Here is a 19,102-nt window from a genome sequence, read left to right on the forward strand (position 1 = left end):
AACCCGATCATCTAGTTTGACTTAACAGCAATACACTTGAAATTGTGAATAGCTTTTATTTCTGTCAATAGCACTGTCTCCACTACACCCAGCACTGGGTGTATTTGGCTGAAGACTCTGTTTAAATCATTTTCCAGCTTTACTGTTACGAACTGGACAGACTTTGGCACGTTAAACTGTGTGGAGGAACTTTGGTCACACAGGAAGTGGATTTCACAGCCTACGTAAATTAGTTCTGGGTGTCAAACTTTACTTTGGTGCCAGAAACATGTCAATGGCGTAAACATCAAAATAGCCTCGAACGCTTTATATAGCCACAAACATATCAAAAGACGACATTATTTATATATAATCGCAACAATGCCAAATTTCCTCCATGAAGTGGGTGTAAATGCTGGCTCGCCGCTTTTCAATCAAGCATCTAAAGGGTGCGGGGGGTTTCTGGAGCTCCTCAGCCAGCTGAATGTAAATCTGTCCTTATACATAATCATCATTTTATTTACCCTAGTTTAAAGTTTTGGAAGTACATTAGTGTTACGCATGAAACTAATTTGATTTTTTAAGATCCAAATAAATTATTCCCACTAAAAGTTTTACTTTTGCTCATGCCTGATGATGAGTACCTTACCACTGCCCTGCTGTGGTCGTAGCTGTCTCTTTAATGCTGTGGCCGTTTCAGGTCATTCATTCATTTAGGCAAATCAATAAGCAGGCGTACTTTATGGAAATGTGTTTTTGTTTTCCCCCCATTCTTTTTGCATCAGTATGAGTTACCTTGATGTGACAGGTGGAAAACAGACACTTTGGTTATTGTTTATTCATTTTCAGCTATACTATGTATACATGTACTACATGTATGCAGACAATTCTTTTTTCCAACTGTAAAGCTAAAAGCATGTATTTATACGGTGAACTCAATCCTGGCGAGTATATGTGAGTAAATGATGACATTGATGGAAAAGTACTGTGGATTTACAGGTCTGATCGAGGAAAGGAGACAAGGAACCATGGCACGAGTCACTAAACAGCAGAATTTGTTTTATTCTTCACTGACGGAGAAGCTTGCACTGATTCTGATATTTACACAAAGGGGTTACTTTAAAGAAGGAGTGATGGAGTTTATCAGATCAGCAGGTGTGCCAGAGCAAAAAGCAGCGAGGCCGTTTTCTGTTTATGGCCTAAATCTGCTGACGAGCATCACACTGGAAGGTTTCTCTGTAAACTTAAAAACATAGTAAAAGGTTTTTAATATGGGGTTTAAATTGGATTAATTTTATTAGCAGCAGTTAGAACATTTTATTTTATTATCATCAGTGATAAATCAATGATCCTCTTTTTGTTGCTTTTTAATTTCAATTTCATTAAAAGGTATTTTACATTTATAGGTTTCTAGTTACTGACACTTTAAATTTTATTTTTGCTAAATACAAATAAATGAAAAAAATGTCATTATTTAAAACACACAAATCATTTTAAAAAGTACTGCTTTACCATTAAAACATGGATACTGACTTTGATCTAGTATTTCAAGAAACCTCAAAGTAGCTCAGCAATAATTGACCAACAGCAGCTGACCTGTACCAATGTGTCCCCAAATTCTACCACCTGACAATGCAAGTTTCCCAGAAATGTAGTGAGAGATTAAAGCAGGGAAGAAGAAAATGCAGCTCTCCCATCTCCAACTCCCTAAGGAAGCATTATTAAAACACTCACTTCCACAGGAGGAGAAAGAGAGGGAGAGAGGAAAACCAGAAGGGAAGACAAGAAAGTGAGAGAAAAGGACTGTGGGGAAGAATAAAAAGGGTCAAACACAAAGGGGAGTAAAAAAGAAAGGAGAGGGGATCCCCCACTGGACAGAGTAAAAACAAATTAAAAGAGCCCTTATAAAACACAGATGCTGCAAAGAAAATAAACTTCACGAGATTTACTGTTTTGCAAAGGAATCGGAAGACTGGTGGAAAAGCCATCAGTCAGAACGCTTTGTTTCTCCTTCCTTCTTTCGTTCTCTCTCAGGTAGTGTTGCTGAGGTATCTATCTCCTCGGTTTTCCCTTTCCACCTCTCTCTCTTTTCTCTTTGTACAGTGATCTCGCTCGTCTGCTATTTTCAGTCAGAGTTAAGAGTCGAGGTCAGGGCGGCCTGTGTGAAAATGGCTTCCTGCCCGGTCTCCAGCTCCCAAACCGCAAGCTAACGGGGGGCTTTTATTAACGGCCCTATTTGGGAAAATTTTTTGAACATTTTGTATTTTTATTGAAGTTTCTCATGTCAGGAAGCTTAGAAAAACAGACACTCGACAAGAGCAAAAATAGAAAAAAAAGCCCAAACACGATTCTTTTCTTTCTTAAATTCCACTGAACAAACACCAGAGGTAAAAAAAAAAGAAAGAAAGAAAGAAAGGAAGAAGAAGCGAGGCTTTTAGTGTCAGACATGCTCCGTACGGCCAAGGAGCAGTTTGTTCAGAGCTTAGAGCAGTCGGTTCTGTAATGAAGAGGGAAAAAAGCAGCAGGCAGGAGGGAAAAAAACCAACAAAAAACACAGAAACACAGAAGCGGAACGTGTCCACGTCTAACAACACATATGTGCATTTCTAACTAACAACTATCAGGTGAAAGGAATGCACACAAATACAAAAACACGCACAAACAGCACCCTGAAATCAGATCCGCAAGTTTACAGCATGTCAGTATTTACAAGGCTTCATCAGACGGGACTGAGTCGCCAGCAAGAGGAGCTGAGTGGGGGGGTTACACGGCTCCAGTGGATCGGATGACACCCCACACTTCAACCATATGTGTGTGTTTGAGTGTGTATCTATCATCTGATTCGGGTGAAGGAGTAAAGATGGGATGGGTTATGGCAATCGTTAGACGTTAGAGAAACCAGAACGAGGTTTGTAAGGTGTCCTGCTGCACATGAAAAGCAAACATCTCCGTTAGACGAGAAAGAATTTGACTGAATGCTTAAAAATCTCAGTAGAAAAATCTGCAACAAATTAACTAATTTAGCAACAACAATCAAAGCAGTATGAAGAGTGTGAACCTAAAATTGCGCTTTTTGTAAGTAAAACTTTTTGTATTATTTTAATAATAGCAGGCATGTTTCCGTCGGGCCAAAATGGTTTTAAATAAAAAATTTTGCAAGCAAAAAATTATAGGAAAAATGAAATCAGATGCAAAAAAATATTCACCTTTGTGTGTGGCCAGGTATTAAGATACACTTTCAGTATGTATTTTCCCCCCGTTGCCATTAATAGATTCCAACAGTTGCTCCAAAAATAAATAAATAAATACACAAATAAATAAATACAACTGTGTTAGCGTACATGATTAAAAACAGATCAGCGTATGCCCGGAGCTAAATGAGGAAAAGCTGACCTTCCTGGTCAGAGAGGAGACTGGCTGCGTCCGTCACTCTGTCTGCCTCTAAATGCCTCTCCTTTTATAACCTCGCGGTCCAAAGGAGAGGAAACAATAAGACAGACAGAGAGGAGATAATGAGACGTCTGCATTACTGTGACAGCCGCCTCACGCTGCATTCACGAGCCAATGGCAGAAACTCGTGAAGTCCAGCTAAAACGATTAACATATCCTCGCCATCATCGTGTTTTCATTCCTGCAGAGTTCAGTCTCCTCTCTTCTTGAAGGAGGTTGGTATTTTAATTATTTTGTCAAAGCGGTGCCTGTCTTTTTTCGTCTGCACTAATGGACCAGCATCCACCACCTACAGCAGTTAAACACGTGCAAACAGAAACGTGGAAAGTCGGTGCAGACGTGCTTTTCTCCCCATCTCGTGCTGATTGGCTTTTTTTGCAGTTCTGCTGGTAACAACCTGCAGGCCGCTATGATCTGGGTTCAGCAGGCAGAATTTTGACTTCCCAGTCTAAATAAACAGCACGTCAAAAACACTTAGTCCACGAGCAAACAACGAATCTGAGGGCAAAGCAGGGAAAGGTTTCTTTCAGGTTAATACACGCTTCTTTATTTTTAAGGACTACAAAGACGCGGCGTCGCTTGTGCACCTTTAAACTCAAATCAGCTTGGTTTGAATTATGAAGAAAAAGAAATGAATCTGAGAGACATTTTTTAGCAGCAACAGCATGTTTGACATTTTTTTAATGCATATTTTACACGGGCACACACCCTGCATTAAAAAGATGACCGAACAGAAACGTCTTGAAGGATTTAAGCTTCAGAATTCATATAGAAATGATTTTTAAGCATAAGGATCCAAGTGCTGCACAGAACAAAAGCAGGATGTAAAATCTATCGATTTCTGTGACAATGGACGGCTTTGGCTTTTCAGAGCGTGTGCTATTCACATGGCAGGCAATAAGCTGTAAGCCACAAGTGCTGCCTGTGTGTAATGGCAAGCCAGCTTTATTTCTTTATCTCTACCTTACAATTTTGCAAATCAAATAATGATGAGTGCAGCCAGTGACGAGAGGGTTAGTGGCTACGGAGGCTGAGTTATTAGGGTTCCTATAAAGAGGACAGAGGTCTCTGGCGGAGCCCAAATGCTGGCCAAGATACATATTCCTTGCACTGTGTATTTTTGGTTGGTTTAAAAGCCTTAAAAGTAGAGGGGAAGGCTAATTTTCAGGGTAAACAGCTTGTTCGATTGCTGTGTGGTTTTACGCTGAGCTCTCCGTTTATTGACTCAAGCCAAGCTGGGCTCTGGCTCCTGCGACGACCGCAGGGAGAATCCTGCCGCTGGAGCCGGCAACAAACACGATCCGCAAACACTAGCTTACCTTTGATGGCACACGACTGTTAAATCAAATGTACTGAGTAATGTACAAATCCTCTTGACTGCATGGCAGGTCGAGGGAAAAATGCTTTTAAAAGAACATCTGCTCCTTGTAGGAAGCCATTTGCCAATTCCTATTTCCTGCTGACAAGTAATTTGTCATTTCAATTATTAAGATCTATACAGTAGGATTTAGAGGTGAAGCTGGTTTCTGTGTCACCAATAAAAGAGGCGAATTATGAAAACAAAGGCAGCTCAGAGAAGAAATAAAGTGTCTTCGCTGTTATATAAAATATCTCATTTCAAATGTAATTGCGTCTTTCTCGTTTTCTAAATATGTTAAAACTGAAAAGGAGAAGAGAGGTCGAGAAGAGGCCCCACATTCACCAGATAAGTGTTTAGACTGCCTTTTAAAAAAAACACAACCTACAAAGGAGGGCTGCAAGTTGTTTTAGCTGGAGGAAGTGACCATTCATAAAAAAGGGTCCAGAGAAATTACCCTGCTTTCTCTGTGTTGTTAGATTTGTATCAAGGCGAAATCCTTGCAGCAACAAGTCAGGCTTTACGAGTCCTTTCCTCTCTGTGCGTCTCTCTTTGCGGAGCACGGCCTGCCTGCTCTGCTCCTCCCTCTGCAGAGTGTCGGCAATCCTGACCACACAGCGCCACACGGAGGATCATTGTGGTAATAAAACAGCGTCTTCACCTCTATAATCATTTTATTATTCAAAAGTTTATTCTGTCTTATTCTACTGTCTGACTGATACTTCCCAAATGATCAATGACTCTGATCTATTTCCAACTTTCAGCTGAGACACAGAAGCACGATACAAATGTCTCAGGATAAAGAACAGGAAGTAATGTTGCCGTCATTGATAAAATGTCAGAACTTCATGTCAGGGGAGAGTGCTACCATGTGCATCCTTGTGTTGTTGTTGGGTGTACAGAAAATGTAGGACAAGGTCAAAGAAAGGTAAGAAACTGATAAACTCGGTCCTGTCAACTACAGCACAGCGAGGTCACAGACGCATGCAGAGGCTCAACTCACTTTTGCTGACCCAGTGAACCTAAAATTATTTTTTATGTCCATTCTAAAAGTTACTGGAAAGTTTTAAATATCAACAGATATTATTTCTGCTGGAGAACTTTTTTTCATACATTTGAAAAGTACAAAGTATTATCTATCTGAGAAAATTCGAAATCTGTCCCCTCCACGAGTTATTTCATTTATAAAAGTTTAATATGGTTCATCATGTTCTTTTGTACATAACTATGTTTAATTTTAAAAATGATGTTGATGTTGGAGACAATGTGACAAATCAGTGAATAAATGTAACAAGTTCAAGTCTTTCATTTTAGGCATCAAACAGACTGACTGATAAAAAAAACAACGCTTTTTGGATTGTTACAGGGGACAAGGGATAGAGCAGGCTTAGCATTTCTGCTGCAATATATTTGACCATCCTTTTACTACACGTGAGAATGAACGGCACCAAATGGCTGGAAAGTATGTGTCCACTCATTTGTGAGGTTGGACATGCGTCAGCTAAATATCGCTGATATCTGGGTGAGGTCAGTAGCCGTGGAGATGGTATAGATGGTATAACCACATCAGAGAGTAAATTAAAAAAGAATAAAATAAAAATCTGAAATGGCATGCATGTGGTCCCTTTGCAAATGCTGGCTAGCTCAGCCTCAGGCCGGACAGCGATCCAAGGCGGACAGCTCATTATGACGACTAAAGTCTGGACAAGTAATCCATCCGACTGGTTCGTGCAGTTTACACGTTACTGAAATTAAAATCCCGACCTCCTCTGTTAAAGCCATCTATCGTATCTTGCGAAACTTTCTAGATTTTCTGTCTGTACGCTGCGACTGTTTGACTTAAGGTAAACTATACTGTTAAAAACAGGGTCAGCGCGAGGCCGTGCACATACGTGTCACACACCAGCAGTTATGAGGTAATGTTTCCTTGGCATCGGCTTCAGCAGAGCGTTGGTGTTTTTCACCACAGGACGATGACTGACGAAGGGGAGCGCTGGAGGAGGAGGAGGGCGAGATAAAACAAAAGTCCAAACCCAAATAAGCAACCCGTCAGCCTCTAATAGCAGAAAGGAAGTGTCCCTTTATCAACAAGTGAATTAACAGTTTCCCGTCACACCTTGTTTTTCGCCTCCCCCTCTTTCTCTGAACCAGCGCCAGGGCCCAGATGGCCCTATGATCGGACCACCAGGGCTCCTGCTTTGCGGGGAAACAAATCAGCTGCACTGACTAATAGCCCTGTGTTGATGTTTTATGGTTGGGAAGTGTATTACTGGTGCTATGTATACAATGAAAGGCACCCAAGCATGTGAAAAAATGCACACCAAGTCATAACTGTCATAAACATGTTGCAGAAAAGGGGAAAGCCGGGACATTTCACAGCATTTCATGTGGACAGTAGAAAAACTGACCCTCAGTCAGCAGATAAAAACCTCATCTCTAGGTATTGCTCAGAACTATGGCGCAGTAAAAATATGAAGTCAAAGCAAAGCGAAAATCAAAGAGGGTTTTTAGATTATTATGATCAAGCTGCTTTTTTTCCTCCACACACTGCTGTATTATACAGTACTGTGGTTGGAGCTGAAAGACATCTGAATAATAAAACGTCTGCAGTGGCTGCCATATGCCTGGTATAGCCTCAATAACCTCTGCCCTGTGCACAGAATATGCACTTACTAATCTAGCCTTGTATGAGCTGCGCCGCAGACAAACCACACTTTTACAGCATGGGACGCTCACATTATGGGTCATCACCTCAAATGACAATACATCGATCGCACAGAGGACAGGCTTTGGGGAGAGAAAAAAGTACTGTACACAAGGACATAAATAGCCATTTCAGATTTTAACAGTGACAAGAAGCCAGCCAATTGCAGGCTCTATTTTTAGGTGTGCCGGTGGCCTGAGGCTGGCAGCTTTGAGAAGGATGTGTACTTTTCTACAGTTCCTTCCCAAAAATCAACGCTGTCCTCGCTGGCGACAATCACAGGGCAGCTGTTGTGGCTAGGTGGCCCGGCCCCAGCTTGCCTCACCCTGCTGCTTTGTGCCAGCCTAAGAAAACCGTCTTTGCTACCCAAAATTCACACCCAGCCAGCAAAAACAGGCCGGAAGGTAAACACAAAAGCAAATGTGACTCGATGTGTTTGCATCCGGTGAAAATTATGGAGTTTTATCAACGCTGGTGGCGGTAGGGGCTGCATTTCTAAATTTACATGAGGCAGGATGCCTCGGAGCCAATTTATCTTCAAAAAAACCAAAAACAGACAGACAGAGAAAGAGAGAGAGACCTAAATGACCTTCCTCCACAGGTCACAACTGATAATGGATTACTGAAATAGGCACTTTTTGGCAATTCTTAAATTGATGTCATGTCAAACCCGACTTTAATTTCCTGAAACCTTTTGAACATTACAGTGAAGTCAAACTTTCTCCAAAGGGAAAAAGCGGCTCATTTTTATATATCTTACCACAGGTAGACACTATCTTTTTCAAATGTACACACACACCTAGACACGCACACACAGAGTTAGGCATCCCTGTGTGGACTAATTGTTGACAGGTGGCCCTAATGTTCTCCTTTGAAACCAAAGTGTGATTTACGACCACGCTCCCCGAGACCCCGGCTTTCAGCACCGCTACTACAAACTTATCTTTTTCTCCCTGCTTCTGTCGCCTACCTCCTCCCACTTTTATTCCTTCTGCTCTATCTCTTCTTCATTTTTCCTCAATTGCACCTCATTACTTTGCTAAGTCACTTTCACCTCCGAGCCCACTTTGATGTTTCTGTGCTTCTCTGTCTCTCATCGCAGCACAGCAGTGACTCTCCAGACATCCTTTTAATGTTTGATGAACTATTTTTCACACCGTGGAGGAATGTGTCCATGCATGTACGTGTGTGTGTGTGTGTGTGTGGTGGGGGGTTGGGGAGCTACACGAGGAAGACAGGAAGGACAAAGAAAGCAAGGGCACTCAGGAGAGTGTATGTAAGACCTGACCCTGAAACCTCATGTGCCAGTCCAGCATCTTCGATCAACTATTTGAAGACTTTTGGGCCGCACAATGCTGGGCGTAGGATGAGAGACATGGATCATCTATAATATTTCCATCTATAATATTTATGACAATTATTGCTATTATTCAGAAAAATAGCCTGTGTTCAATATTGTGAAACACCTAAAAATTGAATGGATTTCATTATAACGACGCTAAACCCTCCAAATATTTATTCTGTCTTTTAGCAGTCCAGCCGATTGACCTCGAGCAGCAGCAATCTGCTATAGTGCCCAACAAACTCAAACACATTTTCAAATACGTGTTTTTAAACTGTGTATAATTTGCACAAACAAACAGACAAAGGTAAAAGACTGAGACCAGACTACGGTGTCACATTTCTGCCGTATGTGAGCATCCAAGTAGTCCAGTGATAGGAATCGGTGCCTCCACAGCAGCAACCGATAATATGGTATGAAACAGTGTTTACGTTGATGCCACAGTGTAACGCACTTACTGAAGCAGTAAATCACGGAGGGTGTGACTGCACTCAGAGTGACCAATCTTAGCAGACGAGCAGCCGTACCTCATGAACCACAGCAGGAAAAACAGGAACAGGAGAGAACAGCATCGAATCAACTGAACTCAGAACTACAAGGCTTGTAATGCCTCTGGGTTAAACAGATGTTTCATATTGACAGTTCAAATAAGTGAACGAAAAACACTGCAACAACATCCACTGAGCTAATAACATCCAGCAAAAGATAAAGTGAGGTGAGTTCATCTGATATGGCATTGGGAATACATCAGATAAAAACAAAAAGCCTGGTCACAGGATACAGTGAGAAAATTGTTAGATATGATAAGACACGATTTTAAATATTTATCTTCCAACTGCAAGAGGTTAGGTTCAAACAAAACTGCCCATCTAAATATTTTACTTCAGCACATTAACACTTTTTGCTGGAACACAACGTGGGATAAATAACAGTGTCTCTCTTAAATAAAAAGAAAGATGTGTACATATCCAAAGGAGTACACTGCTCTGTGGAATAGATCACACATCTGCTTGCATGACCTTCACTTTTGAAGTTAACGAACTGCTTGTTACAGTATTTTAAAGTTCAGGAGCTTGTTTCCACGGCAGTAAGATGAAAAGTATGTCACGAAAAAACATGACTTAAGTTTTCAAACCTCTTCTACTATAGCATGCAGAATTACCCACCAATCGATTCCCAGTCATGTGGTTCTCTGAAGTGTTTATCAAGTTATCCACCCGCTACTGGCAGCAGCACATTTATCAAAGCTCAGCGATATTCCAGGAAGACCATGACTCATAGAAACTGTGATAATTTACTCCCAGTAACACCTTTGGGGTCAAACAGTGCAGGTTACACAAAGTCTGTGTTTATCAGCGTGCATCTTTGCCAGAAAGGTACACACAGCTAGTGTGAGTGGCCTGCAATAGTGTTTGACAAACAAGGGAGACAAGGTTGTGGCAGAGTCCCTGGAAAAGTGGCTCTTGTGACAACCAGTCACTGGAAACACAAACACACATGCACACAGACACACACAGACTCCACTGCAGCAATCTCTAACCTGAAGTAACACTCCATTTAGCTCACCATTTTTATATCGCTGCACAATCACGACAAAATACTTGCAGACGGAGAGATACTTGCTGAAAAAGAGCGACTGTCGTGCTTACAGTCGTCATGTGGACAGAAACACATCTCTAGGTGAATGCAAAGGTTGCCCCCTCCCTGCTTAACGTGTTAGAGGGTGGCAAGAGGGGATGGGCAATAAGTCTACGCCGTATGTACGCAGTAACTGCAGACCCGTCTGAAGACCTGTGTCGTCACCGCTGTCCCAGGAATGTCACCAACTGTTGCGTTAATGGAGGCCACAGCTACTGTGATTGGCCTGCTCAGTACAGTTGTTTCCTCTTATGCATTTCTGCTGCAGTTTTCAAAAGGAACTGTGAGAGAAAAATAACCGTTGCCTCAAATATAAGGAACAACAATCATACCCTCAATACAAGGACTCGGAGACAACAGCAGATTCCTGGTTGGAGATTTCATGTCTGAACAAACAACATACAGATTTGCCTACGGAAAAAAAACATGACCACAACAAAGTGTGGGGACCCAGGAGGGAAAAGGCCCAGTACTGCATTTGTTTCTATTATGGCTAGAACAGCATATAACACCAGGCCACAGCCACAAGGTAATTAACACATAAAACACCACCCACAAGTATAAATGCTGGGAACGGCATTGGCCACTCGGTTAGGTTATATCTTAGATTATACAAAGATTCTCTGCAGAAGTTGAAAAGAGTGTAAGTGAGCAACACTAACGTGGCCGCTAAGGCATTACTAACAAAACCTGCTGTTTGTAAACTATGTTGTTGATGTAATTGTCAACTGATCATTAAAAACAGTCAACCTGAAGCTTTTTAATATGTTCGTCTGAAACAGGTCTGTGTTGTAAATGAGACAGAGTCTCAGTGGAACTTCCTGTATAAATAAAGGTTCAATAAATCAAAATTAAAAATGAATCTGACAACAGGTAATTTAAGTCATTTATGATGTAAACACATTACACACTGATTTCAGCACTCGGTATGTGAGGATATAACTGTATCAAAACTTCATGGGTCAGTATGTACCTTATTTTTGAAGTTGCGAAAAGTAAATGAGTAAACTAACAGAAACAAGTTTTTGGATTTCCTGTTAACTTATATAAACTCTCTATGACGTTTGCTGCCAGATTAAATTATTCTCAAAAATGGGGGCTGGAAAAAAACCCTCATAGAGAGTCTAATGAACTTTCGAGGCTAAACTTCCAAGTATATCACAGCTGGTAAACAGTTCTGGGTGGAATCCGTGGTCTGTTCTAAGGATGTGAATGTGTCAACATAACCAGACTAGATGAGAATTACTGTTTAGTTCACAGAGATTACAGAACTGAGGAAGCTGCTTGTCATCTAGTTTTGGAACAATCATGTATTACATCACGACTAACACATTTATTACTCACTGTGACAACTCACTAATATACAGAGTGTATCAAAAAGAATAATCCAGTTTTAAAAAGCTCTATTTTTTAAGAAATGGACATAGAAGCCAAGTAAGTAATTTTTGAAACATGTGGCTGAATATAAAGTTTTACATACAAAACTCAAAATGTTCACAGGTGCTCAGTGTGTCCCCTCTGGAAGCGGCATATGTCCACACAGTACTCACACCCGTCTGAGCATGTCAGGAGTCACAGCTGTTGCTATGCTACCAACCGGCAACCACTTAAAACTCCTAAATCTGCTCTTCCTAACAGTTTTCATTGTTACCAGTTGTGTGTATGTATTCTTCTGACCACAACTCTACTGCTGAGACGCCAACTTGGACTTCTAAAACTGAAACATCAATAAGCGTCTCACTTCTTCACCCTCCCAGCTCCTTACCATGTAATGGAGACCCTGAGGGGCTACTGGACAGGCCAGGTATGGGGCTACAGCGCCCACCGATGCCTCCTCCACCTAAGATGCAGCCACTTCCTGCGAGACTTCCTGCTCCTCCTCCTAAAGCAGCTGCCCTGTTCAGCTCCTGTTCAATCTCCTCCAATCCAGCGCTCTTTTGAAAGCGCGACATCCGGTTTACCACACGTGGGGACATGTGAGTCCGGGCACACGGTGCACCGCCGTAGGGGTTGATGGGAAATACATGTGTGGTGCCACGGAGGGTGCTGACGGCTACCCAGCGACTGTCCTGGCTGAAACACATGTCCTGTACCTGGATCCAGACAGGTGAAAAAAAATCGGACAAAAAACAGAGCAGATAAATGTCACACCATAAGCATAAGTAGTGGAAATGTTGACACATACCACATAAAACTTTCTTTCTGAAAATTCCATTAAAGTGTAGAGGCTGGTCGACGTGTAAAAACTGGAGAGAATGTTTTTGTGTTAGTCTAAACCATCTCACATCCTCAGGGATCAGTCATTGGGCATCTTTTCTCTGTATCTGCAGCCCCTCAGTTTCATTCTTAGAAGCCACTTCTATGTGGATGATCCTCGGGTGCATACGCTCCTAAAACAGAACGATGCCTACTCCATACAAACTACACACTGAGTGACTTGAGAAACTAAGTACTTGGAGGGTGGTAAACCTCCTAAATTTTTGGTCCTAATATCACTGGTGGGATGGCTCTGGGACAGTGTGGAAAGCCTACTGTCCCAAACATGGGTTTACAGTGGACCTTGATTTTAGATTTACTGGTCAGAGAAGATACAGTGTTGAAATGAAGCTTCTTTCAGCTGAGACAGTTGGCAAAGATAAAAAGCTTTTCCACACTGGCATATTATCATTTGTGCACAATTCAAAATAATCCCATCTGTGAATATGGTCAAAGAGAGAGGCCTGGGCTTCTCTGCTGTCCCTCGGACCCAGACCTGTGGCAGAAAGTGGATGGATGGTCTCAAAATAACTTGATGAATGTGTAAAATATATTTACATGCCTGCGTATTTTATTCAGCACAGAAACATGGACGCAAAAGTAAACTACTCCAAAGTGCAACTAACTCTAGTGTGACTGGGCTATAGTGTTAATCGCAGAGATCAAGAGATATGACTGAGATGTCGACTAGCCTGACAGAAACAGACAACAGTTTTTGCAAGAGGTGACAATAAGATATGAGATTGTTTGGCGATAAAATAAATGACCAAGAAAAATGGCATCCTTATTTAGTTGCTCTTCTCCAACACTCAGGGAGCAGACATTCAAGAGAAGATAGGATCTCCCCAAGCACGTCAGACATGCAGGAAACCAGACAAATAGGCTGCATGAGACAATACAAGCACTGGAGAGTGGGAGCGAGAAAATGAAAAGACAAAGAGATAAGGTGACAGACCGATGAAATGATTGTGCGCTGAAACTGCATCTATCACTTGGCATGCCTTTAAAAAAATAAAAATAATACATATACATATATCTATTATATCTATATGGCAGGCTGGAGAGTGTAGATCCAGGAGAAAGTTTACAAGAGGAATGCCTGACTCCTCAGTCAGCCAGCCAAAGAGAAAGCTCTGTCCCTCCAGGCCTTTCTAATCTTTTGCCAGGTCAGACGAGGTAATTGTCCCCAGCAATGACAGTTAATGGGGCATCCTCTGCATACCAGACAGTTACTTTACTTTACAAAGATGACTGAAAGAGGAGGGCTGACCTCTGCTGTAGCTTATAAGAGATGACTCAGAGATGAGAAAGGGCTACTTTGTGTGTGTTGTAATTGGTCATAATAGACCTGTCAGGGCTCCAACAGTAAATGGGTCCTGGATATCATGGCCAAATCCATTTCGATCAGGTGGGGGATTACCTGAAGGGTGGCTATAATTGTACTTTCATGGTGTGACAACCATCCACATATCAAACATTTGTCAAATGTTATCTCAAAAAGGCGGAATGCATCTGCTTTCAGTCACATGCAAGGGCTGATGTGGAGGTAGCACATTCCTGAAAGACTGGATAGCTCTCCCTTGTATTTTCCAACAAAGTACTTGATGACATGTGTGACAGTCAGAAGATGATAAGACGAGTTTAATGCCTTTGTTTTTCTTTTTAAATCAGTCACACCACGTAGTGAAGATTAAGCATCTCAGCTGACCTGAGAACAAGTCTGAAAGAATGACGAGAATGTGACAAAGATGTGACCAGATAAACACCTCTCACACGGAGGCGTGAGATGGACAATTAACGAGGGTTTATGTGGTCGTTAGCATCGGACGCCTCATCCTTCTCACTTTGACAGACTAACTACGATTACAAAAGTTACATAACAGGCCTCTGTTTGTCAATATTGTTACGGCAGCCTAATTTGATCTATAACGATGGAAAAGCACTGTTAACTGTGAGCAGAAGCGTAATAGATTTAAACAGATCCATAAGTGTGTAAATGCTTTTAAACAATGTGGATATACTAAAGATGGCTGATGTGGGTTTTGAACACAAATGTCTTCTTGGGACTGGAGCTGCTGCTTTGTGTCAGAACTACAAGTTTAGATCATTTCCACTGCTTCACAAAAAATATCACAACATTAAAACAAGATGTTTTTAACATTAAAGTCAGTAAGGTTTTTAAATATTGACATATAATTGGCAAATACTCAAATCACATGTTTGCACAAGAAGCCTGGTTACTCTGTGGAAGTAGGTTACAAAGGAAATCTGACAGTGACAGTCTGTCCCCAAAAACTCCATTTACACAGTGATTAGAATGTAAATAAACACATAAAAATACATTTTACATAATGAAACAATGGAAAGGCAACATGTCAACTGCTAAAACTCTTAAAATCTTTTTTTTTTCATTTGCAATAGAGGCAAAAAATGGAGTTTTGGTCTGCTTAACAAAACACAGTGGAACATCTAACAACTAAAATGTTAATATAACTAGTAACATCTTAGTAACATGACTGGATATATATAAATAAAAGTACCCCAGAAATGAGGCAGAGAAGGGAGGGGTTCACCTCTCTTGTGTGGGCAAATAGATCAGCTGTTTCAAGAATAACATTTCTCAGTATTAAACTGCAAAGAATTTTGCTTTTATTATCTAAGGTACATAACATCGTTCAACCATTCAACGAATCTGGAGAACACAAAGAGTGAACATCAGTCAATCAGTATGAAATGCTGCGACCTGAGGGGCCTGAGGGGCATTAAAAATCAGATCTCAGAAACACTGAAAACCAATATTAGTCAATATGCAGGTTCAAACTACTTTATGCAAGTTAAGAAAACAGTAAAGCAGCTTCTTTCTTTAGGCCTGAGCTAATTTAAAAATGTGTGAGGGAAAGTGGAATTTCAAATTGTTTTTGAAGATCACGTATGACATGCCGAGCATTATAAAGAAAAGAAGGCCATATGGGTGCATTTGTGAATTAATACTAATGATATACACATATATATATACGTATTACAACAGTATGTCTGAGAGTCTGGTTGCTTAACTGGCGTTCTTTCAGACGTCTTACCTGTTGAAAACATGTGCTGCATTACTATAATTCAATGTTATTTATACAGCACCAAATCATGAAAACAATCACCTCAAGGTGCTTAATATTCTTAATAAGCACCCTACAATAATATAGAAACAATCAGACAACACCCTATGAGCAAGCACTTTGGCAAAAGTGGGAAGGAAAAACTCCCTTTTATCAGGAGGAAACCTCCAACAGAACCAGGCTCAGGAAGGGGCGGGGCCATCTGCCCCAGAAGTCTATTGATTGAACAAAGGAGATACCAAACCACTGAGCAGAAAGTAAACACAAAATGCAGCTTCTAAATGAAGGTGTTTATTATTAAGGCCCTGTGTGCAAAAAAGTGGCTCCCCCCAGGTTATAACTTAAATGAGCTGTGGTGTTTCACCTTTGGAAAGCTGAGTTCAACAGCCACACCCAGACCTGATTACTGCCACACCTGTTCTCAATCAAGAAATCGCTTAATAGGACCCGCCTGACAAAGAAAGGAAGATCCTCAAGAACCAGACATCATAGCACGATCCAAGGACATTCAGGAACAAATGAGAAACAAAGTAATTGAGATCTCTCAGTCTGGAAAAGGTTATAAAGCCATTTCTAAAGCTGTGGGACTCTAGCGAACCACAGTGAGAGCCATTATCCACAAATGGTAAAAACATGGAATAGACGTGGAAAAAGTTGAAGTTTTTGAAAAGTGTGTCCTATTACATCTGGCGTAAAAGTAAAACAGCATTTCAGAAAAGGAAAATCATACCAACAGTAAAATATGGTGGTGGTAGTGTGATGGCCGGGCTGTTTTGCTGCCTCAGGATCTGGAAGCCTTGACATAATTTCCTTAGAGATTAATAAAGCACTCTGATTCAGATTCTGAATCTTTGTGGTAATTCTGCTGTCTACCAAAACATCCTGAGGGAGACTGTCCACGACCTCAAGCTGAAGCACACTTGGGTTCTGCAGCAGGACGATGATCCAAAACACACCAAGTCCATCTCGGAATGATTTAAGAAAGACCAAATGAGGACTTTGGAGACGCTGTGGCATGACCTTCAAAAGGCAGTTCACGCTCAAACCCTCCAAGTGGCTGAATTACAACAATTCTGCAAAGATGAGTGGGCCAAGATTCGTCCACAGCGCTATAAAACACTCATTGCCAGTTACTACAAACGTTTGATTGCAGTTATTGTTGCTAAGGGTGACTAGGGCTGGGCAATATGGCCTAAAATTCATATCACGGTATAATTTTAAGCATGTGCGGTAACGATATATATCGCGATATATTCTTTTCTTCTGTATAACGTATTTTCCACACTATAAGGACTTAAAATCCTTTATTTTTCTCAAAAATCGAGAGTGTGCCTTATGTATGAATTCCGGTTGTGCTTACTGACCTTGAATCGATTTGGGCGTGCAAAAATCTGTTAAAAACGTTTTAGTACAACTTTGGTAAGCTGCACTGCTTGATGGATTGTCAGAGCATTACGGCTGCCGTAGCGAGGAGCTTCGGAGTAATCTGGGTCCTAAACTCCGTCAGCTTCAGGTCCCAAAGTCAAACGAACACTAAGAGTTAAAAACGGTCTAAATGATTTCATCTTTAATAAAATCATCAGCGTTGCTGCTGTACCAGGTGTACCAATTAAGTTTAACATCCAGGCATCCATGAAAACAGAATTTATTAAATTTAACGGAGTTAGAAGTTAACAGGGAGTTAGCTCGCTAGTTTCCACCTAAACTTGACATACCATGTTCTGACTGAGAGATTTTTGACACTAATTCAAACGTACAGCTCTGCTACCACTTCCAACATAAATGAAGACAGAAACTAAACAGCAGTGGCGTTTGCAGGGTTACTGAAGTTGGACTACCTGGTATATAATGTTGTGCTACGTGATTGCTAGCGACACACGGGGGGGGGGGGGGGCGCGAACATTTTTCTTGTAAAACAAAGGGGGGCCCAGCAAAAAAGTTTGGGAACCACTGCTAAAAATAAAGGCTGAAGAAATTGTGTTCTCACAGAGCAGCCTCATTACTGAAGCACAAATAAATGTGCCAGTTAATTTTTCATTCATTCAGATGACTGGACATCAATTGATGCTACAGACTGTTAAGTTTAGTAGAAGAGCCTCGTGGCTCTGAGCTCATCCACCTTCTGCTCCGCCTTCAGCCCCTTACAGCTGGTATCAGCTCGCAGGTCTGTTTACCTGGCCTCGGGTCACTGACAGCCAGCCGCATGTTTGGTCGCTGGAGACAGATAAGGCGTCCACCTCCACCTACCTAACTCAAGACTTTATGACTCCCAGTATGTTTCTGAGTTCTGTGTGTGTGTGTGTGTGGTGTGTGTGTCTGTGTGTTATTGTGGTGATAACCCCTGTCCCAAACACAGGCAGGGGCCGGCATTCAGTGTTTACAAGGGCTTGGATCAAAGCACCCTCAGTGTGCAGCCAGTCAGCAGACCTGACGTTTGGTCATACATTAACTGCAGGCAGGCTGTAGGAGTGTGTGTGCATGTGATGGTGTGTGTTCCCAGTCAATAATCCTGAACTTAACAAGGCCTGAAGTACTTTTGTTGAGCAAGCACTTCTCCTTTCTACTGTAATTAATGAGAAAAAGTCAAACTAAAAATAATCTTGAGAACTACAATCTTTTTTCTTTTCATTGTTTTATTAAATTAATTACCATATCCCTTCACTTCATTATTATAGACCATACATTTAGTGAAAGTGTCAAAGTGTAGGTGGTGAAAATTAGCTGCCCACAGCTAATATACTGCTCGATATACTCTTTTCTCTCCCTAAAGTATTATTAAATGACCACATGTAATAATGTGTCAACTCAAGATTTTAGCAGAGACATCCTCTTTAATTAAAACTTTCTTTTTTGATAAAGTAATGGTTAGGTTTAAATCAGGTAACACGCAAGTGTTTCTTCACTCACTATGTATCTGTACACAGCTTTGCATTTAATCATTAGTTAAAATTCATCTCTGGCTCTCTTCCTCTGTAAGTCTTTTGTTCTGTCTCCCTTCATCACCAACTGGTCACACAGATAGCCGCCCCTCCCTGAGCCTGGTTCTGGAGGATGTTTCCTCCTGTTAAAAGGGAGTTTTTCCTTCCCACTTTTCACAAACACATTCTCATTGGTTGTCTTAATGCTGGGGTTTCTCTGTATTACTGTAGGGTCTTTCCTTACAATATAAAGCAACTTCAGGTAACTGTTGTTGTGATTTCGTACTATAAAAACACAATTATGCTAAATTGTATAGAATAACAACACAGGTAATGTTTTAATGCTGTTTA

At 41.2% G+C, this 19,102-nt stretch overlaps 1 protein-coding gene across 4 annotated transcripts in view; it reads right to left on the reverse strand.

The window, feature by feature from the left end:
• Positions 1 to 19,102, reverse strand: part of bcas3 (BCAS3 microtubule associated cell migration factor) — a 321,470-nt gene that overhangs the window by 244,233 nt on the left and 58,135 nt on the right. For all 4 annotated transcript variants that reach the window (XM_086260594.1, XM_086260597.1, XM_086260595.1 and 1 more), the window contains exon 15: positions 12,236 to 12,563. In XM_086260594.1, the coding sequence (XP_086116720.1) occupies positions 12,236 to 12,563 (328 nt within the window). The remainder of the gene's footprint in view (positions 1 to 12,235; positions 12,564 to 19,102) is intronic.

Source organism: Aulonocara sp. 'chitande type north' Nkhata Bay, linkage group LG14 (genome assembly GCF_057382095.1).
Source record: "Aulonocara sp. 'chitande type north' Nkhata Bay isolate Kocher_YH1m ecotype deep benthic linkage group LG14, A_spYH_male_GT1.1, whole genome shotgun sequence".
Lineage (NCBI taxonomy): Eukaryota > Metazoa > Chordata > Actinopteri > Cichliformes > Cichlidae > Aulonocara > Aulonocara sp. 'chitande type north' Nkhata Bay.